Genomic DNA, 22,597 nt, shown 5'->3' on the forward strand with positions numbered 1-22,597 from the left:
CACTCAAATAATTTCGAATACGATATAAAGTTTTTAATCTAAAGAAACAATTTCGAACTGTATTAGAGATATGATCTTGAAAGTGAAGGTTATATATAACCAATGTAACTTACTGATTATGTAGCTTTTTAATGGTGAAAGAATTTTTATTAGTCTAATAGTTTTTGAGTTATTTTAACACATAAAAAAACAAAAATACAAATATTTCCTCTTTATAATTATTATAGTTAACTGTTATTAGTCAATCAGCTGAGAAGGAATTGTTTTCATGGAAATATATTTTTTATATATTCTGGTGACTCATATTGCAGTACTTTACAGATGGGTAAGAAAGTAGAGCAAGCTCAGAGGGACGCGGATGCTGCAGTGATGCGGTACGCGGGTGCGGAGTGCGCTGCCATCGAGGGCAGGAAGGCTGCGGAGGCTGCAAAGAAAGCCCAGCAAGCAGCGCTCGCTGAATGTGAACTGCTCTCCGGAAAACTGAAGAGTGCACATTCTGAGAAACAGAGGATATGTCAGTTGTATGATGATAAGGTACATGGTATTTAAATAATATATAAACAGTATGTATATAATAAACTGCACCATGTACTATTAGTTAATGGGAGGCGAGTCAGCACAACCTTCAGTGACCAGTTGGACATCAGCTAAAGCTTTCAGCCAGCCTTTTGGCCAAGAACTGATTTTTTTTCATCATACACTTGCGCTTATCCCTTATGGAGGGTCGGCACAGTATGTGCTGCTTTTCCATACATCTCTATCAGCTGTCATATCTGAATCCACTCCTTTCAAGAACTGATTTTTTTTATGTATATTTTTGTTTGGTTAATAAATAGTGTTTTATTAATTATTTATTAATTTTTTTAAATCGTTATATTATGAATTAGTCTTATTAATATTATGAAAGCAAATGTTTAGATGGATGCTTGTTAGAGTTTGTAGCTTAAACTGCTGAGTGGATCTCAATGAAATTTGGCTTAGATGTAGAATGTAGTCTGGAAGAACACATAGGCTACTGAATATTTTTTAATTCCCCGCGAACAGAGTCTCAGGCGAAACTTAGTATGCATTATTACTAAATTTTTTTAATTATGATCTACTGAAATCTCTAGCAAAAGCTAACTTAAAATAATCCTTATAAAAATTTTAAATCTAACTTTCGTAATTTGATTTTGAATTAAATTATTAGTAGTTTTATTGGGGTTATCATTATTTTTTTTTATTATTTCCAGTGCCATGAGTTACAAAACAGCGATCGAGAGACGAACAAGTTACGTGAGGATCTTAAGGAATTAGAAGGCAGATTAAAATGGACGCAGAGTAAACTCCGCATGGAAATGGACGCATATAAGGTACAGATAAAAATATTTAATTGCGAAAATATAATCTGACCGGAGATATAGAAATCCTGATGTATTGCAAAAAACTTGGAGCTTTTTGTGCTTTGTGAAATTGATAAACATTATGACGCCAATTGAAGTACTTTGGTAACGCTAGATGTATTTAAAAATTCTCTCATGTTGCAAACAAAACCAAACTATTTTATTTTTTTTCTAAATAGATTTTCAAAATTACAAAAATGTCGACATTTCATGCAGTTGCCCCTCCCTCTTTAGTTATAACATGGCATAATAGCCAACAAAATTGCCAACTGTTAATCCTTATAATAATAATAGTATAGTAAATTTCAAATATCTTATCGGCTCGAACCATCACAGGAGTTAGAATACAATGTATGCATAGCTATAAAATGATCCAGGAGTACTACACTCACACATCACCTGGAGCCTACATAATATTTGAAAATACATGTATTTAATGATACATATTTAACAGTGGTAGAGCCTGCATTTTCGCACTGTAGGGCCGGCTCGCCCCCACCAATACCACGACCACACAGAAAACAGGCGTAAAGTGGAAGCAATTCCGCGTTTTGTCTGATGAGTGTAGTGCCGGAAGCCTAATTTTAGTACCTTTCCCATTCCACCCTTTTCTTAAGAGGAAAGGATGGGAAGGAAAAGTGGATTTGACCGTGGAGAAGACGCATAGGAAGTGGAAATGTCCTCTTTATGTGCGTCTCCTCCGTCAATGAAGGGTAGGCAACGCTGCAATTGCGGATATCTATGTGCAGCGGTCGCTTTCCATTTCGGTGGATTAAGGTGGCCACTTACGAGTTTGCCACCTTACATTATAAAAAAAAAAGTATTATTTATATAAAAAGGAGAGTTCAGAACGTGCGGAGAAGTTGTCCCAGCAAGTGGCGGAGCTAGAAGCTGGGAGAGACGCGGCCGCGGCCGGCGCTACTGACTCCGCCAGAGCTAAAGTATTAGGTAACTAATCATACTTCATACTAATATTATAAATGCGAAAGTTTAGATGGATGTTTGTTAGAGTTTGTAGCCTAAACTGCTCAACGGATCTCGATTAAACTTGGCATAGATGTAGAGGATAGTGTGGAAAAACACATAGACTACTCACGTTTGTTTTTTTTTAATTCCATCCGAACGGAGTCGCAGGCGAAAGCAAGTTTATAATATTAGTATGATAAAATTCGAAAACCTAAATTCACATTGGTACGGATTCGAACCCAAAGACCTGACAAGTCAAGTGCTTAAACCACTGAGCTACCGACGCTAATATATATTTTTTGTAATTGAATTTAGTATTTAAAAAATTTCAGAATGTGAAGTAAAGGAGAGTCAAGCTGCGTTAATTCTGTGCCGACACGAGAGAGATGAGTTGGAGAAGAAGTTGAGTTCGGTCTCTCTGCAGCTGGAGTCCTGCAGGAGGGAGAGGGACGACGCGACAGCTGCCCTCTCTACTGCCAATGACGAGGTAACCAACCAGGAATCTATAATACTAGTTGTGCGCGACTTTGCCCGCGTAAAATTAAAAAATAATAATAAACTATGCCACGGATAAATTACCTTTTTATTGGTTTTTTTAAAGCCATCCACTTTTTGAGTTCAATACATACAAAAATACAAATCTTTCCACTTTATAATATTGGTATACATTATAAAGAGAAAAGATTTGTGTTTTTGTATGTATTGAAATAAATCGAAAATTACTGAGACGGTTTTAAAAATTCTTTCTTCATTAGAAAGATTTGTGTGTAGTGAAATATGCTGTATTGTGTTATTATTAATTAATTTCACGCGGGTAAAGTCGCGAGCAAAAGCTAGCTATAAAATCTAAACTTTCGAATTGATAGTATTAGAAAGTAGATTAAATTGGCCTTTAGTCTCCGTATTATAAATTACTAACTATTGCTCGCGACATCGCCCGCGTATAATTATAAATAATAAAAATATAGCCTATGCCACTTGCTGATAAATTACTTTTTTAACGGTAATGTATATCGTAAAAGATTTAGAAATAAAACTGTTTTAACGGAGACATTATGTAATGATAAAATATGTACAGAAAAAGACTATAAAAAAGTGATGACGTCAACAATGTGTTCTAATTTTGAATAATTCAATTTCTTCTTCTTTTCTAATGGCTTGACTCTAAATACCTGTAAAAACTCCTTGAACAGGTAAAGGCATTTTTAAAATCGACCCAGGTTTTTAAGTTCAATGCATATAAAAATACAAATCTTTCCCCTTTATAATGTTAGTATCAATGTTTATTTTATATTATTAAAATTTGCGTAAGACATTATTGTTACTAATAATTTTATTATACTCACGTCTATTTTCCCGGTGGCGGCACCCACCAGTTTCTGATTATTTCCATCCGTAACCCTGCTCTGTCCCCACGTGGGGACAGATGAGAATAAAAAGCTTCGTCCGTCCCACCTTTTGCGACGAGGGGACGGTTGGAACTTATTTTATTTCGTAACGGTTCCATCTGTCACAGGCGATAGTGGGACAAAAAGGTGGAACGGATGAAACTTTTCATTCTCACGTGGGGACAGAGCGGGGTAACGATTGGGTATAATCCCCAATTTCGGACCCATCGCGGGTCCATCTTCAGGGAGAGTGTCATGTTTTTTATATTATGAGGTGACAAACGAGCAAGCGGCCATCTGATACCGCCAAAATGGCGAAGCGACCGCTGCCCATAGACATTCGCAATATCGACGGAGGAGGAGACGCACATAAAGAAGATGTTTCCTCTTCATATGCGTCTCCGCCGTCAAATCCACGTTCCCATCCCAACCTATTCTTATGAGAAAAAGGGTGGGAAGGAAAAGGGACAAAGGTGGGTCTCCCGCCCCACACACATCAGACTGTACGCAGAATAGCTTCCACTTCACGCCTGTTTTCTGTGTGGTCGTGGTATTGGTGGGGGCGAGCTGGTCCATTCGTGCGAAGATGTTAAAGCGGCTCTATCAATAGATATTTATTTTTGTAATCCACGTAGTTCAACATGTAAACAGAATTATGATTTGTTTGTCTCCTGTGTGTCTGTCTGTCTGTGTGTGTGTGTGTGTAGGTGTGTGCGCTGCGGGCGCACAACGCACGACTGGAGCAGGAAGCGGCGGAGCTGGCGGCGTTGCGCGCGCAGGCCGCGCTCGCAGACACGCTCAGCTCGCAGCTGCAGAGGTAATCATCATCATCATCATTATCATTACCATCATCACCATCATCATCATCATCAGTAGTCGTTATCTGCCCAATTCCGGACATAGCCCTTCCCCAATGCCTTCCACAGTAGGCGGAGGTATACTTCAAATATGTCGGCCCGCAACATCGCATCAGACAGTACACACATTTAAGAAATACATAGTGATTTTTATCACCAGTACTTTCCGTACAGTGTACTGGGTAAGGGGGTCGCGCTAAACGGGGTATTACTGTATTTGGTTTGAGTTTGTTTAATTTTAACGCGTGGCATTTGAGCGCGAAATTTAAAATTCGCGTTATAGGGAAACCGTGCGTAAGGGGGTCACGCTAAACGGGGTATTACTGTATTTGGCTTGTGTTTGTTTTATTATCTTGGTGTGTAGGGAGACGGAGCGCGCGTCGCAAGCGGAGGAGTCTCTAAGCCGGGAGCGCGCGCGTGCGGAGACGTGCGCGCGGCGCGAGGCGGCGGCGCTGGAGCACGCGGCGCGCCTCACCGCGCAGCACGTGGCGCAGCGCGCGCGCACCAACGAACACCACGCGAAGGTCGTATCAAACATATTGTATGAAATACAAAAATATAAAGTAACATTTAATCTCTTCACACAACAATACAATCAGAAATAACAAAAGAAAAACAAACATGACATAGTAATTATGTTGGAAAAAAATGTAATTAAATAATAGATTATAATTAGCTCAGCTTTAAATTTACGAAAATACAAATCTCTTTATAATCAATACTTCTATACTAATATTAAGAGGAAAGATTTAAGTCCCTATCCTTCCCATCCTTTTCTCAAGAGGAGAGGATGGGAAGGAAAAGTGATTTTGACGGTGGAGGAGACGCATAGGAAGGGAAATGTCCTCGTTATGTGCGTTTCCTCCTCCGTCAATTAAGGGTAGGCAACGCATCTGTAATTGCGGATGTGTATGGACAGCGGTCGCTTTCCATTTCAGTGGATTCAGGAGGTCGCTTGCTCTTTTGTATTTTTACATGTATTGAACTCAAAAACCACTTGGCCGATATAAAACGCGTGTCCAGAAAACAATAATATGAAACTGTCGCCTTACATTATTTTTTTTTAAATCGTAACTTTACAAATTTAATTGCAATAATATAAAATATATAATTGCTATTTAATATTATCAGGCGCAGGCATTATCCGCCGACAACGTGTCATTACGTGAACGAGCTGAAGCGTTGGAGAGTGAGGCTGAGAAACTGCGCACTTCACTCGCTGACGAGGCTGATAGAAGACAACGAGAGAACAGAGTGCTCGCGAGGAAGGTAAAAGAAATAATTTTAAGGTATTAAAAGAATGTACTACTATGTACAGGGTGATTTTTAACGGACGGATATACGGTTTTGTGGAGGTAGAGGACTTCAATTTAAACGCAATTTGTTGCCCGATTTTCTATGGTTTTAAAAGTTTATTTTTTTTTTGTTTCTGACTCAAATTATCCTGCACATCCAAAATAATGTTTTTACAGTAGTCATTATATTTTCTTTAACAAGGCTAATAATTAGGCTTTCGTACCGTTATCCTTTTTCCTTTGTTTTTCATATAAAAAAACGACTTGAAATAGTCGAGAGCGACAATCTCTTGTAAATCATACAAAACATATGAAAACTACGTTTATCAAAGAAGTATAAGGAGCCATTTTTTTACACTTTCAGGTGGCAGAATTGACGGAAGAAGTAGCAGAAGTGAACAAGAGATTGGAGTGGGAGAAAGGAGAGAACAGCGTGCTCAAGAAGAAACATTCCAGTGCCATAAAGGTAATTCATAAAACAATTTATAGTACGTTAAAATATAATATAAACATTCTAAAAACATGAGTTGACAATATGACATCTGAAAAAAAAATTATACATATGTACCAGTTTATAATTTATGCATGTCGTAATCCGTCAGTGTTTAAACTGAGAAGATAACATCACTGAATAAATTCTTACTAATATTATAAATGCGAAAATTTAGATCTATGTTTGTTACTATGTAGCCTAAATTGCTGAATGGATCTTAATGAAATTTGTCGTAGACTAACTGTTGCTCGCGACTTCGTCCACGTGAAATTATAGCCTATGTTACTCAGCGATAATGTAGCTTTCTAATGGTCAAAGAATTTTTGAATTCGGCCCCGTAGTTTTTAAGTTATTTCAATACACACAAAAATATAAAAATACAAATCTTTCCTCTTTGTTATATTAGTATAGATGTAGATGATAGTTTGAAAGAATGCATAGGATGCTTACTTTTGTTGTTTTTTTTTTTAATTCCACGCGGACATAGTCGATATTTTGTCGTAGAAGAGACTAGTTAATAATTTATTTGTTAAAATAATTATTTTTATCCGAAAACAAGAGTTGTATATCTTAAAGGATTAACAAATGTATCTTTTTTTGTCAATTATGTTAATTTAAATGGTCTGTGTAGGAACTAAATCGTGAACTGCAAAGAGCTTTGAAACGCAGCGAGCAACTTGAAGCAAGGCTGCAGAACGACACCGCCTCAAATAGAACAGGTATTACAGTTATCTATTAATTCACCCGTTAGTTTATTTATAAAGTTTCAATAACAAATAATTAGTTATACTCCTCTTGAATAATTTTAACCGATGCGCCTGTTACTTTGTCATAGCAATTATTTGACAAAAGGTTTAATGCGCCAAGCGCCTGCAGTTTTTGTAATAGCAATCGAAAATCAACGTTTACTTTTTAGTTTCATTGTGTTATTTTTGTATATTAGGCGTAGTTAATTACATGTTTTATTAGTAGTGTATTTTTTTCAGGTTCCGTAACTTCGTTGAGCAGTGGCGAGGGCGCGCAAAGCGAAGAGCGCGCTCAGAACGGCTTGCCCGACCCACTTCCAGATGTACAGGTCGGGCTTTTTCAGTCTCTGATTACCCAACTCTTTTATAACTTGTTAAACTGGTAACTGTTACTGTGAAAATAGATTTTAGAATTTATATATTTTAATTCTTTTTTCACAGATAAAATATCCAAGTTTTTTTGAAAAACTTTTCGTGAAGGTTCGATTTATATGTCTCGTAGTTTTATTGTTGATTTAGATACATTAGAATATAATTTTATGTAATATTAATTTCGGCAAAGAGCCGGCTCACACCTTTGACTAAACTATCGCAGAACTGCTGTAAGATTGTACTTTCGTTAAAAATGGAGTGCGCTCTCGTTCTAGCGAGACTAAGCAGTTGGGCTATAATTTAATCAAAGGAACGCTCTAATAGGTAGAACTACCTGACAGTAACTTTTTTTTAAATCGGAATAAAGAAAACTAGTGCAATTTGTAAGCAGTATATATCGACGGGTAAAAGTCGTATTTGTTCCAACCGCCATTTAGGGCGATATTGACTTATATATCTATGTATTAAGAATCAGCGAATTTTAAATATGAAATAAATAACGAAGTGTGCAGAATTAAGTAATTTTAACCTAGAAACGGTCTGAAAATCTTTTTATTAAAATTATTTTCAGGGTTTTCTTTTTTTTTTAAATGAAAATGGCTCTCTTGAACATTTAACCTAATGGCGCTTAAAACAAATAGCCTTTCACCCATCGATATATACATATTTAGAATAAGCCAATATTTCTGCGATCAGAGAACTTTTGGCGTTTGAAACAATGAAATTGTAGATGTTTGTTTCTTTTCTAAAATTAAAAACTTGGAATGGCTCTCTTGAAGATTAAACGTAATGTGTGCAGAGCCGCGAGCCGGAGCGGCAGGCGCTGATAGAGCGCATAGTGTGCCTGCAGCGGGCGGCGGCGCGCCGCTCCGAGCGCTGCGAGTTCCTGGAGGAGCACGCGCGCCAGCTGACGGCGGAGCTGCGCGGCAAGGCGCGCCTGCTGCGCCACCTGCTGGCCGCGCAGCCCGCCGGCGCCGTCGCCCCCAGCGCCAGCGACCACAACAAGGTGCGCTGACACTTGTATACAACTGTACAATGTCTCACTGACACTTGTATACAAGTATACATTTGACACTTGTATACAAGTATACATCTGACACTTGTATACAAGTATACATCAGACACTTGTATACAAGTATACATGTGACACTATAGTATCTTGTTTCGATTATGGTTCGTCTAAAGAAGCTTGATTAGTTTGACAATTTGGTAGAGATGGGTTGTGTTAAATCAGGCTTGAATCTTTTTCGATTTTTACTGTCATAGAAGTTGGAATCGATAGATTCATAGTTATAATTTAAAATAAAAAAAACACTGTTGAACTGTTGAAAAAACACAAAACAACACACACAAAAACACAAAATGACCTACAGAAGCAATACAAAGAATGTGGACTTGGATTATAATAGTGTATACTTATATAATGTGAAATCAGAAGTTAGTAAACAGTGGTAAACATACACACACTATTTTGTACCTACCTGTGCATTTCGAATGTAGTGACACTTGTATACATAAGACACTTGTATACAAGTATCTTTTCGAGTAGTTTTAGTACCAAAGCTAATTGCTAGAACCATTTACAATGCTAATAAACATTTGTTTATCACTTGCCGCTTGAAGCCGAAGAGGAGATTAACGAAGGTAATTGAATAACTTTATCTAGTTTCGTTTCAACGCCTAATATTAGTTATAAAAACCATATATAGTGGCTATTGTAAAGATTATAGTAATTATGTATCGTCATACTGGATGTGAAGTATCCAGGTTGCATCCCAGTCCAGTGCTGGAGTGCAGTGACGTGTGTGTGTGCAGAAGGAGATAGCGATGCTGGGCGGGGGCGCGATGGCGGCGCTGTGGGGCGGCGACCCCGCGGGCCTGACGCCGCAGCTCTCGCTGGAGATGAACCGCCGGCTGCAGGCGCTGCTCGAGGACACGCTGCTCAAGAACATCACGCTCAAGGTCACCTCAACACACATGATACTAGAGATGTCATAGTGAGCGTGATAGAGCGACTTGATAATGCGAGTGAAAGAGATAGAGCGATATTGTAATAATACGAGTGAAAGAGATAGAACGATAAATGATGAGAATGTAAGTGTAAAAGTTTGAATAGACTTAAAATGTTTGGTGTAAACGGTTAAATATATCTTTATATCTCATTTCTTATTGATATAAATGCCAAAATTTGAATGGATGTTGATGGATGTTTGTTAGAGGTTGTAATTTAACCATAGATGATAGTCTGGAAAAAGACATAGGCTACTTGATTTTTTTTTTAATTCATGGGTAGGAGTCGCGGGCGAAAGTAAGTGATTCCATAAAGACAATACATATTAAAGATATATTTTTTTATGATTACAGGAGAACATTGACACACTGGGCGAGGAGATCGCGAGGTTAAAAGCTGACAAACAAGCCGAGAACTGATGAAACAAATATAATTGTTATAATGTGTTAAAATACAATTTACTTAAATGTGTAAATACGTTAATACCAACAAATCCTATTAACACTATAGTATACACCAATGGCCTGAATTTGGTCCCCTTTCCCTTTCCGTCCTTTTCTTAAGAGGAAAGGATGGGAAGGAAAAGTGGATTTGACGGTAAAGGAGATGCATAGAAAGGGAAAATGTCCTCTTTATGTGCGTCTCCTCCTCTGTCAATGAAGGGTAGGCAACGCATCTGCAATTGCGGATGTTTATGTGCAGCGGTCGCTTTCCATTTCGGTGCATTCGGGTGGCCGCTTGCGAGTTTGCCACCTTATATTAAAAAAAAGATATAGTATACAGAAGTTGTGTATTCATATAATATTTGTATGAAAACTATATTAAAGGACTGTTTAAATAACCATTAAATTGTCAGTTTTTGGAACACGCAGTAAAAACTAGTAAAATTAAAAATACCCTCTTTACATCATAATTGTCATTGTTGCATCAGTCGTCAGCAAGTGCAGACGTGTACTACGTTATTGTAAATAATATCTCGTTGGTCTCTTATTCTTAGTCTTTAAATCATGAAAAATTTATGCATTATTTAAAATTATATACTTTATTTTATGAACAAATCGAATAATTACATATATAAAAAGCGCATTTATGGCTTCTGTCCACTCCAATACAATCAGTATTTTATGGTAAAAAGTTATTATAAAATCTTATATTAAATATATAAAAGTTGTTTCAGATCAAGAACAAAACTTTGTAAAGAAAAGATAAATAAACTCTGGAATTCGAAATTTCTAAAATATTGCAAAGATTGTCATATGTTTCATTATATTAAAGCATAGAACTAGTTTTAGCCCGCGACTTCGTCAGGACAAAATTTAGCACTAAATTAGTATCCTATTTCTTTCAGGGCTCATTGAAGAATTTTTATTCCGTAGTAAAATATTTATATTTTACCACAAAATTACTTTTGTTTACAAAGTTTTGGCTCTGGTTATATACGATATTGATTGTAATGCAAATGTATTGATGTACTATTGTTTAAAAAATATAATCAGACATGTTGACACTTGTATACATATTGTGTCCGTAGAAAGAAGTATACAAGTGTCACTTTAGTTGAAACCACATGTATGCAAGTGTCACTTTAGATGAAACAATATGTATGCAAGTGTCACTTTAGTTGAAACAATATGTATGCAAGTGTCACTTTAGTTGAAACAATATGTATACAAGTGTCACTTTACTTGAAACAATATGTATGCAAGTGTCACTTTAGTTGAAACTATATGTATACAAGTGTCACTTTAGTTGAAACAATATGTATACAAGTGTCACTTTAGTTGAAACTATATGTATACAAGTGTCACTTTAGTTGAAACTATATGTATACAAGTGTCACTTTAGTTGAAACTATATGTATACAAGTGTCAGTTTAGTTGAAACAATATGTTTGCAGGTGTCACTTTAGTTGAAACAATATGTATACAACTGTCACTTTAGTTGAAACAATATGTATGCAAGTGTCGCTTTAGTTGAAACTATATGTGTGCAAGTGTCACTTTAGTTGAAACAATATGTATACAAGTGTCACTTTAGTTGAAACAATATTAATACAAGTGTCACTGCACACTACGATGACATATGGCATAAGGCATATGTTTCTGTACTCTTACGCCAATGGAAACCGAATATAAATAAATTTAAAACATGTTAAAATTTTAAAATATATTTAAAATGTTTTTCGTAATAATAAACCTCTGTACCTTATACGTTTAAGATAGATATCTGTATATTAAATTGTTAATTTGTAATATTATAAAGGACATATGAGTGATGTTAATAAATGTATTGAGCCATTATTTTTTTATATATCAATAAGGTTGGCATACACGATCTTTTCTTAATTTATGTACGGTATAGGGACTGAAAAGTTCGTTTATGGTGAGCTTTAATTTCTATAACATTTGTAGTTTTAAAGGTCTTATAACTAGTTTAAAAAAAAGAGTATTTAATTTTAACGCTATGTTATTTCGAGTTTATAAATATGACATATTTTATAAAAATAGGTTTGTTTAAGATATATTTTACAACCAAAGACAATTAAAAAAAATATAGACGAGGCAATGAACTTTAAGCAAACTATGCCTCCTCTAAATTTTTTTTATTCTCTTTACAACAGAATGAGAATAAATCGTTAAAAAAAATTACCCTTCCACCAGTCAGGTAATTAAAATTAAGAAAAGACATATTTACATATATAAAATCCTAAATATACTGTTATCTTCCTTTTAACACCATCATTGGTTTCTCTATTCTGAACGCTTCGACCAGCTCCTGAAAGAATTACTATATTAGTTAAAAAAAAATGTTATTTTGTACATACAGTGCTGACCCGGTGTAAGTGTATAAAACACTAGTTTTTGCACGCAACTTCGTCCACGTGGAATTTAAAATATTAAAAATTATTTAAAATATTAAATATTTTAAAAGTATAGTCTATGTTAGTCACTGATAACGTAGCTTTTAAATAGTGAAATAATTTTTAAAATAAGCCTAGTAATTTTTGAGTTATTTCAATACATACAACAATCAAAAAATACATTTTTTTCCTCTTGATAACATTTGTATAGATGACCTATAGACCAAAGAAAGAGTTTGTTACAAAATAATACATTTTACCATTACCTTTGTAAATACATACAAAATTTACACCAACAAAGGACTTCTATAGACCTTTTCCTCTTTGCTACGGATTAGGTATTTATCATACTAATATTATAAACGCAAAAGTTTAGATAGATGTTTATAAGAATTTGTAGCCTAAACTACTGAACGGTATTCAATTAAATTTGACCCATGAAAGAGCACATAGGTCATTTTTTTTAATTTCTCGGACAAAGTCGCAGACAAAAGTTACTAAAATAATGCAGTGTAATATATTACCTTCCACATGTCCATATCAATAGAGACAACGAACTGGTTAGCTGCCGCGCCGCGGTCTCGCTCGTCAGCTGACACAGTCTTTATAAACGGCAATCCTATCTCCTCATCTAAATAAAAAAATGTTATTTTTTAAGTATCTCTTACAACTTCAATGTGGAATAAAAAATTAGCCCATATCTCTCCCCTATACATCAGCTACCTTCAAGAAAAGTCCCGTCAAAATCGGTCCACTAATTCCGGAGATTATCGGGAACAAACGGACAGACAAAAAAAAATGGATTTTCGTTATAAGCAACGCGAATATATACAGTAGAATCTCGATAACTCAAACTTCGGTAACTTAACCTCTATAACTTCAAAAAATTATATGTTCCCTTCCTATCAGAGCCCAAAACCTCTACAATAGACCCTTGATAACTTAAAACCTCTATAACTTAAAATATTTTGTGTTTCTTGGACTTTAACTTATCGAGTTTCTACTATATTTGTTATTTACAAACACACCTATTTTACAATATGTATAAAAAAAAATTAATTTGTTTTAACAAAAAAAAATTCACTGTATTTACTACCGGTAATCTTTAAAACGGGTGGACCGATTTTAAAGAGACTTTTACTGGAAGGCAACTTAATAAGAGTGAAATAGGATATATTTTCATAATAAATACGCGATTCACACTTCATTACTACAGTTGGACAGTCGAGCATGCTATGTATGGATTGTGACGTCACTGACACCAATTCACTAATCCAGTCAAGTGCCAGGCCAGTGATTGATACTGTACTGGCCAAGTGTTAACTGCGACAAAGACAACCGCTAGTCTGTTTTTTTTGTTCATTCCTGCTGCTTTATTCTTTTGCAGCAACTTTGTTGCCTTTATCACGTTTTTTTTTATTCTTTATGGTTTACTTTTTTTACAGCTAGCATGTTTTTTTTTTATGGGCGGCTCTATGCCACCCTCTCGTTCCCCTAGCATATTTTTGGGATAGGGACGTTAGGTGCGGGTAGAACGTTTATTTCTTTATTTCTACTTGCCTAATAAACTAAAGTTACTAAAATGACTAGAAAATATTACTAAAAACCGCTAGACTATTACAAAGTTTACCTATATCGATAGTAATGATGCCGTCTCTAGCGAGGAAAGAGACGTAGTATATGTTCTCTACAGTGCGCGCGAAGCTGCTCGGATGCAGCACAGCACGCCAGTAACACAGTGGTGCGCCGCGGCACGCCTTGCTCACGAACTTCTGAGCGCGTCCTATCATCTCACTGCCCTCCTCTGTGCGTTCCAGTCTATTACAATAAAAACTGTTTTTATAGCATAAGGTGGCAATCGAGAGACCACCTAATATTAGTCATTATACTTTCCCACCATTTTATACGAAAAGGATGAGAAGGGAAAGTTCATTTGAAGGTACAGACGCATAGGAATGGAAAATCTTTATGTTTTCCTTTGTTGATTGAGAGTAGGCAACGCTTCTGAAATTACGGATGGACAGCGATCGCTTCGCTCTCTCGGCCAATTCAGGTGGCCGCTAGTTTGCCACCTTATAATATAAAAAAATCCGCTAAAGTGACTCCCTACGAAAATTGCAAATAAGTATGCTATCAAAAATCGATGGAGGAGAAGCGCATGGATATACCCTTCCTCGTCTCCATCGTTAAATCCACTTTCCCTTCCTATCATTTCCTTATAAGAGAAGTGGAAGGGAAAGGTAATAAAATGGATTTGACGAAAGAAAAGGGACGCGTATTCAGGGGAAATATCTTTTGTCTTTTAATTAAAAATAACAAATGCAAATGGAATCGTTCAGCACTTCGTTATGACGAATTCTGTCGGCCACTTGCTTGTTTACCACCTTAGAAAAAAAAAATGTTCACTATATCTAGTTTATATGTTTCTTAAATATCTGGTACCATGCATTATTTCTAGCTATTTGATTATGATTTACTTGTCTACAGTCTCTGGTGCTTTAAGTGCGGCAGCTTGTTGTCGTTCGATGCGTTTTCGCGGCGCCCGCACTCTTTGCTCCGGCGGCGCGGGCGCAAAGCTACCAAACAATGATGCTACGACAGGCACCTCGCGGGGGAACGTGAACTCCCAGAACTCTGGGTTCTCACGCTGGAATGGTTTTTAAATATTCTTACAGACTAACATTTTTAAAGCACAATTGACATAAAAAGGACATAAAAAAATCTAATTCCATGAACACACATAAACATGTGCCAGCAGCCAATGCGCCAATAGCCTATTGGTTTGGGGTACGGACTACGATCTTACGGTCGAGGGTTCGAATCCCGACATTCGACTATTGTCGTGAACCATATCCTAGCACAAGCCTAGAGCTTAGTTGGAATTGTAAGGGAAATATTAGTACTTATCAAAAATCTACTACTATTTAACAAAAAATGGTCCATAATCGAGCAATTGACTTAGCCCTCTAAGGATGCTGTTGATACTCTGTAGGTACTACCGAACCCTGCGTAAAAGAGAAGCCGTCAATTTGCGCAGTATGGCGTTAAAGCCGTCACTCCGCGTATGCGCAAACATCTCTGACGCACTGCAGTGTCGGGGGAGCCCCAACAGCATCCTAAGGCTCTTATTATATTGGACGCGGAGGGCGCTGATGAACCCACAGATAATATGTACTAGGAGCACACCTTTTACTAAACTGACCCACAGCTGTTTAGTCTCGCTTTACCTATGAGTATGGAGGTACATTACTCGAACTTTAGTGCAACTAAACAGTTGAAGGCTGCGAAACAATCGACAATCGTACAACTGTTGTGCGAGAGTTTAGTCAAAGGCCTAAATGTATACTATAGAAAGGGAAACGAATGACAAAATCAATTATAAAATGTACAATGAAGTTTGCTATAAACAATTATAATATTAACTAAGTTAATAATTACACTTTTTTGTGCAGGATTTTGAAGACGAAGATGAAGACAAATTTACATTTTGTTTGAAAGGAGTTAAAAAAAAAACTAGTAAAAAACTTAACCAATATCACTAAGTGATAATATAGCTTTCTTATGGTGAAAGAATTATTGTAAATCGCACAGTAATTTTTGAGTTTATTTGTTACATACAAAAACATCAATCTTTGCTGTTTTTTCAACTTTTCAATAACAGATGGCGCTGGAAATATATGTAAGGAGGTTTAAAAACTTACAATATGTTGTGCAAGCTGATGTTTATCATATGTGTTCATGTTACCGCTAACAGCCTCTGAGCAGCGCAGCGCATGGTCACTGCTCGCACACAGCACACGAGAATCTAAATAGTTCTCACCTGGAAATAATAATATTCCTAATATACATAATATGTTTTATACTCATTTTGATATTTATATAGATATAAATAAGTGAATAAGGACATTATTACTAATATTATAAATGCGTAAGTTTAGATGGATGGATGTTTGTTAGTTTGTAGCCTAAACTACCCAATATTTTATGAAATTTGTAGAGGATAGTTTTGAAGAATAAATAGGACTTTTATTGCCACAAAAAAACATCAACTTGCCCTTATCCCTTATGGATTATATATTATATATATAATCTTATATTGCCACAAAAACACTACAAATAAAATCATGCATACAGCAACCTTAGAGCTATTTAAAATAATTAGACAAGCTAAGCTAATGCAGAGATGGCATAGGCTATTTCTGTGCTAATTTTCAGCAGGCTTTTACATATAAGTATTTACAAGCAAGGTTTACTTAAGCTAGACATTAAAAATATAAATAGACAAAGAAATATAGAAATAACAATACATTTAGGTTACTATTTTGAATGACTAAGTAATTATTAAGAACTGTTTATGATTAAAAAGAATACTTATCTTTTTCGCAGATGGACTTGCAGGTAAAAGCTAACTAAACACAGCTCTTGTTTATTTTTTTATATTTCGATCAGTCATAGGTAATACTGTTCATGTTCTTCCCATTAACAAAATATTGCCATGAAGTTAAGTAATATTTAACTCAGTCAATTAAAGAGTTTTTAACAGACAACTACTTCTTTGCTTTAGGTGGCATAATAAGTAGCATATTATTATTAATTCATCTGCCAATATCACTGGAATCTTTCAACAAGCATGTATTCACTCTAATTAGATGTCCATGTTTATATATAAGGCAATATGAAGACAGATTTACATATTATTTGCATGAGCAATACATATAGTAACTAATATGATAGTTATTTCTTATTAAATCTACACTAAGGAGACATCTTAGCGATTATAGTAGCGGTTAGATAAATAATCAAAGTTACCAGGATGCTTGGCGCGCTCCTCAATGCCTCCAGTAGCCAAAAGGTTGTGAGCCTCACTGACCACTTCAGCTGTTCTTTCCATTTGTCGTACATTGTCACCGTCGTCCTCTATAAATTCAATAATTACCAAATTATGATATCAAATAATAATTTAGTAATTTTAACTACTCATATTGTAAAAAGTTATTACCTATAGTTGATAAATTTTCAAGTAATTCTCGATAGCGAAGTTTTCTTTCATAACTGTTGGTTCTCGACAGGTTAGAGCAATTCATTGAAGACATTTTATATCTTTTTAAGAGATTTTACGTCGAAATTCACACAAATTATGGTAAGATATATTATGTTTTGTTTTTTGTTTTGATTTCAATAATTTGAAAGATGAACGAATGGATGATGACATTTTATTGTGTTGCCAATTAATTGAGGAAATAGTGATGGGGTGACTGAAGGTGAATCGATTTTGTTTAAAGTTAGCCAAAGCTGGTGTAATTATTGCAAAATTATTTAATATAGTTAAAATTCAATAAATCACTTCTATTAAAAAATGGTTTAAGTGGAAAATGACACCCATATACGAATCAAAAAAGTAAAATAAATCAGAATATTACAGAATAGTTTTATCAAAAACTGAGAAACCCTTAAAATGCACATATGAAAATATTTTACTAATGAAATCCAATGATATCAATAGCTGATGACTTTTCAATTTGGTAATGATTTTTAAAATTGTATTCGTCATCATAATTGAAAACTAAACAATATGGTATTGCTTCCCATGGGGCATCATTAGCATCCCTAATTATATTTGTGACAATTGGTGATGGAGTGCGCGGCATTCAGTTGATACGTTTTTTTTATTACAATTTAGATATATTGTAGATAATCAATTACATATGATAAAAATGTACATAATAACTTAATGAAAATTATTATCCGTTAGCACTTCATCTTATAAGTCACTGTGCACCGATTATTATAATATAAGTGACGTTTGTTTTGATTTAGTGAGGTTATATTTTAATGTTGTAAAAAATATTATAGTGAATGTTTTTATAATGGATTCGGCACCAGCACAAGAAGTTACTGAGCTGCTCAGACAATGGGAAGATCAATTTTCGATGCCTAGTTACGACCCCATACCGACATTGACTAGGTGAGATGTTTATAGTGAAACGTCAAAAGTAGCACATTGTAAACTTTCGTAGCATGCTATTATATTGTAGCCGGTGTTATAATACAGCGTTTAAACTATGGAAAGTTACTAAATTAAAACAAAGGACGTCAATTAATAATGTTACGCACATTAAAAAAAAAAATTATAAGAAATATGTATCATTTTAAAGATTTCAACATTTTTTAATTTAAAAAGTTTGCAAAATTTAATTTTTATGTTTCACAATATTTTATAATATTGATTTTAACAAAAATAGGTACTTATACTTAACAAGTAACTTGATGGAAGTCATGAAATTAAAGTAATAAAAAAGTATAAGTGTAGATGGACCAATATTAGTAGTTAACTTCTAAACAGCTAAAAAATCTAGATAAAATTGGACACAGGATAGATTACTGTCTAAAAGGGTGTAGATTACCATTTTCTTATTTCAGATATTGTTGGGGTTTTTGGGGAGATTGATTTAAAAAAAATTAAACAAAGTGTATAACTTTTTTTTACTTTCGTTTGTCATGACATGCTTATACAGGATGGTTGACTATGGCATAGTCATCTTAACTTACACTAAACTGGGTTCCGATCCCCGCAGTGGGGACATATATCTGGTGATGAACCATTTAACAACACTGGTTATCTTTCAAACTCTTCATCCAAGATCTTATGGTACTTTGGTATTAATTCCGGCATCAAATATTGAAAAATCTCTTTTTATGCTACAGGATAGCAGAGATAATAGAAGCGGAAACAGAGAATTTTATGAAGAAAGATCCAGATCCTTTTGATGAACGACCACCGTCCCGCACAGACCCGGAGTGTGCACTGGGCCAGGCACTCAAAGTTATGTTTAAGAAAGACAATTTTATGACTAAGGTAAACTAGCATATTAAAAATTTTATAATCATATAATACTTTCATACTTATATTATAAATGCGAAAATTTAGATGGATGAATGTTTGTTAGAGTTTGTAGCCTAAACGGCTGAACGGATTTCAATTAAATTTGGCTTAGATGTAAAGGATACTCTGGAAGAATATATAAGCTACTCAGCGTTGTTTTTTTCACGCGGAAGAGTCGCGGGCGAAAGCTAGTTTGCAATAAAGTCTGAAAGTACTCATCCATATTACAAAGAAATACTTCTTTTAGTTCTTAACTTTAGATAAATTTTTTAACCCTTAAATACCTGAAGTTTCAAATTTATTACCGTTGTTAAAAATCACATTGTCCATCGACAATCGATTTTATTTTAATACTAGCTTTCGCCCGCGACTCCGTCCACGTCTATAAAAAAAAACAAAAGCGAGTAGCGTATGTGTTTATCCAGGCTATCCGATACATCTATGCCAAATTTCATCAAATTCTGTTCAGCCGTTTAGACTACAAACTCTAACAAACATCCATCCATCCATCTAAACTTTCGCATTTATGATATTAGTAAGAAGTAAGATTAGCCTGTACATGTTACCTTTGACTGATAATCTTCAAGTTAGAAAGCAAAAAGGAGCATATTATGAGAGTGTAAAAATGTTGTACAGATTTTTAACTATTTTACCCCATTAGTGAAAAACACTGTAAAGGGTATGTACTTATACATTTTGTAATTTGATTTTAAAATCAAAATTAAGGTTTAAATGGAATTTTCCAATCTCTTATTTTATGGGATAAAATTTAATTATATAGGGGACATTTATTTCCTATCCACTCTGGTCAATATCAATTCAAAAATCTGTCAAAGCAACATATATAAATTACAATTCTTAGAATTTAAATTAAAGAGAAAAGAATATTAAAGATTTTTGTGTGGTGTTGGGTTGTGGGAGCTCTCAATTTGGTTCATTCACAGACAAATCACCCAGTTGTCTCTTTTCCAAATACCAGCACATTTTAGGGTAGCATACCTTTCACAAAACTATCTCACATCACCAGCTCATTATACGTCCCCACTGAGGGGTTCAGAGCCTACCCTAATATGGGGTGACTAGGCCATAGTCAAACACGCTGGCCAAGTGCGGGTTGGTTGACTTCACACATATCTTTGAATTTCCTCGCCGATATGTGCAGGTTGCATCACGATGTTTTCCTTCACCCTAAGAACGTCGGGTAAATTATGTACATATGAAAATTCGAAAAAAACATTGGTACACGGCGGGATTCGAACCCAAGACCTGTAGATTACAAGGCAAGTGTTCAAACCACTGAGCCACCGACGCTCTCACTATCTCACAACTTTTGTGTGATTACCGAATGTTTTGCAGGCAATTTAACTGTTTAGTTACACAAGTAAAATCAAGTAGAGTGCGCACTCCATATTACGAACAGACTAAACAGTTGTCCGAAAGTCTAGTCACAGATGTAAACGCGCTTAGTTATTTTTAGGGAATTAAATTTTCTAATTCTATCTATTTCTTTTCCACAGCTAGTAAATGATTATGTGAGGGATACGTATTACTCGCGGCAGAACATAACTGGCAGGGACGTCTATAAACTGAATGTAGCCGCATGTCGACTCACCCTAGATCTAATGCCTGGGTTGGAAATGAGTGTGGTATTTCAGGTTAGTTTTAAATGCTTTTATACCGGTATTAAATCATAATCCATAGTATGTAGGTGATAGTTGAAAGATGGTCAGTACCTTAGAATAGTCAAACAAGGATATCTAATAGAGGTGTTGCTATCTGCTGTAATTGTTAGAAAATATTTAAAACTTACATAGGTATTAAAAATCAAAAGTAAAAATAAAATATCCTTCTATTGGCACTTATGGCCCCTAAGGCACTGACCAGTGTAAATGGACAGATAAGATTTCGTATTTTATTATAATTGTTTTACCTAATTTTAGTCCCTTTTCCATTCCACCCTTTTCTTAAGAGGAAAGGATGAGAAGGAAAAGTGGATTTGATGGTGGAGGAGATGCATGGGAAGGGGAAATGTCCTCTTTATGTGCATCTCCTCCTCCGTCAATGAAGGGTAGGCAACGCATCTGTAATAGCGGATGTCTATGGGCAGCGGTCGCTTTCGAATTCGGTGGATTCAGGTAGCCACTCGCTCATTTGCCCTATATATAATATAAGAAAAAAATACCTGTTTGATTTACGCCATTTTAACAGTTACAAATCCTAATAAACCTCATAATCTCTAATAATAATGATAGAATTAACCAACAAACAACAGGCACTTTAAAGTAACCTACCCATTTATACAGATCAGTGTCACAATGTCATATTTATTTGTCAGATAATCATTGGTTTGCACACTATTCAATACGGAAACTTTTCGCTTCACATATTAGTAGTAGTAACTATAAGTGTAATTCATCGATTTTAAATCAAATATATAAATGTAATTTTACTGAAGGACAATGAAGCATTAATACAGCGGCTAGTGAGTTGGGCCACCAAGTCCGCGGAGCCGCTACAATGCTACGCGACAGGTCTCGTCGCCGCCGCTATGGAAGTACAGGAAATTGCCACCAATTTTAGGTAACAAGCTTTTTCTGCAGAATTATCAAAAAAAAAATATATTGTCTATGTTTATGTTTCAATTGCAAATGACAAAAAAGGCCTTTGACATGAATAACAATTGCTGTTACCATGGCAACCATGCTTGCTTGTAGTTTTTGTCCTTTTCCACATGATGGTTTTTTCTATAAGTAAAATTTATAGCCTAAAGCGTATCGTAAGTGTGGGGATATTTATTAAAAAAATAATAATTTAAAAATATACTGTGATTGCGGACATCCTACATAACTATGTAGTGTTTTCACTTTATCATTTTAGTATAACTAGACTATGCATGTGAAAAACTAGGCTATATCACTGTCGTATATATTATCTACCTTCCAGGTAAAGTCCCATTAAAATCGGTCCACACGTTCTGGAGATTAAAGGGAACAAACACGGATTTGCAGTCAGACAGACAAAGAAATTAACTGATTTTGATATAATCCTAAATATGTTTTTTAATAGTACATAAAAATACTCCAATTTTATTAATAAAATATCTTAATAATATCTCTTTAAACAGAAAATAGGAATTTTCAATATGAAAATATTTTTTTTTTTATTAAAATAGTGTGTTATTTGTGTTCCAGGGACTTAAATGCAATGCTAGTGCCGTTGATGCTAAGGAGGCTACACGAATTAAGAAATAAAACACTAGAAGAAAAGGTAATTACAAATTATTAACTGCCACACTCACAGTTGCTAATTGTTCACTAAGCAACTCTGAGATAAAATACATCTAA

General features: G+C 35.1%; 3 protein-coding genes across 5 annotated transcripts in view; 2 read left to right on the forward strand and 1 right to left on the reverse strand.

Moving 5' to 3' along the window:
• Window positions 1–10,133, forward strand: part of LOC106109559 (coiled-coil domain-containing protein 186) — a 12,636-nt gene extending 2,503 nt beyond the window's left edge. Inside the window, exons 2-15 of one of the 2 annotated variants that reach the window (XM_013291114.1) lie at window positions 322–534; window positions 1,233–1,352; window positions 2,222–2,330; window positions 2,681–2,835; window positions 4,444–4,553; window positions 4,958–5,117; window positions 5,725–5,862; window positions 6,253–6,354; window positions 7,013–7,100; window positions 7,368–7,456; window positions 7,569–7,607; window positions 8,299–8,505; window positions 9,315–9,461; window positions 9,864–10,133. In XM_013291114.1, coding sequence (XP_013146568.1) covers window positions 322–534; window positions 1,233–1,352; window positions 2,222–2,330; window positions 2,681–2,835; window positions 4,444–4,553; window positions 4,958–5,117; window positions 5,725–5,862; window positions 6,253–6,354; window positions 7,013–7,100; window positions 7,368–7,456; window positions 7,569–7,607; window positions 8,299–8,505; window positions 9,315–9,461; window positions 9,864–9,929 — 1,743 coding nt within the window. In that variant the 3' untranslated portion in view covers window positions 9,930–10,133. The remainder of the gene's footprint in view (window positions 1–321; window positions 535–1,232; window positions 1,353–2,221; window positions 2,331–2,680; window positions 2,836–4,443; window positions 4,554–4,957; window positions 5,118–5,724; window positions 5,863–6,252; window positions 6,355–7,012; window positions 7,101–7,367; window positions 7,457–7,568; window positions 7,608–8,298; window positions 8,506–9,314; window positions 9,462–9,863) is intronic. The other variant, XM_013291115.1, reaches the window with a different exon arrangement.
• Window positions 10,134–10,228: 95 nt separating this feature from the next.
• LOC106109562 (EP300-interacting inhibitor of differentiation 3-like) lies at window positions 10,229–17,575 on the reverse strand. The gene is made up of 7 exons (XM_013291122.1): window positions 17,370–17,575; window positions 17,180–17,287; window positions 16,072–16,190; window positions 14,848–15,017; window positions 14,001–14,188; window positions 12,895–13,001; window positions 10,229–12,285 (listed from the first exon to the last, which is right to left on the reverse strand). Exons 1-7 carry the CDS (start codon window positions 17,461–17,463, stop codon window positions 12,229–12,231), a joined length of 843 nt encoding a protein of 280 aa, XP_013146576.1. The 5' UTR covers window positions 17,464–17,575; the 3' UTR covers window positions 10,229–12,228.
• A 400-nt stretch (window positions 17,576–17,975) lies between these two features.
• LOC106109554 (protein mahjong) overlaps window positions 17,976–22,597 on the forward strand; it is a 28,208-nt gene continuing 23,586 nt past the window's right edge. The window contains exons 1-5 of one of the 2 annotated variants that reach the window (XM_013291107.1): window positions 17,976–18,335; window positions 19,076–19,226; window positions 20,771–20,908; window positions 21,709–21,833; window positions 22,445–22,520. In XM_013291107.1, the coding sequence (XP_013146561.1) occupies window positions 18,238–18,335; window positions 19,076–19,226; window positions 20,771–20,908; window positions 21,709–21,833; window positions 22,445–22,520 (588 nt within the window). In that variant the 5' untranslated portion in view covers window positions 17,976–18,237. The remainder of the gene's footprint in view (window positions 18,336–19,075; window positions 19,227–20,770; window positions 20,909–21,708; window positions 21,834–22,444; window positions 22,521–22,597) is intronic. The other variant, XM_013291108.1, reaches the window with a different exon arrangement.

The sequence above is a fragment of the Papilio polytes genome, unplaced genomic scaffold, assembly GCF_000836215.1.
Source record: "Papilio polytes unplaced genomic scaffold, Ppol_1.0 DF821189.1, whole genome shotgun sequence".
NCBI lineage: Eukaryota > Metazoa > Arthropoda > Insecta > Lepidoptera > Papilionidae > Papilio > Papilio polytes.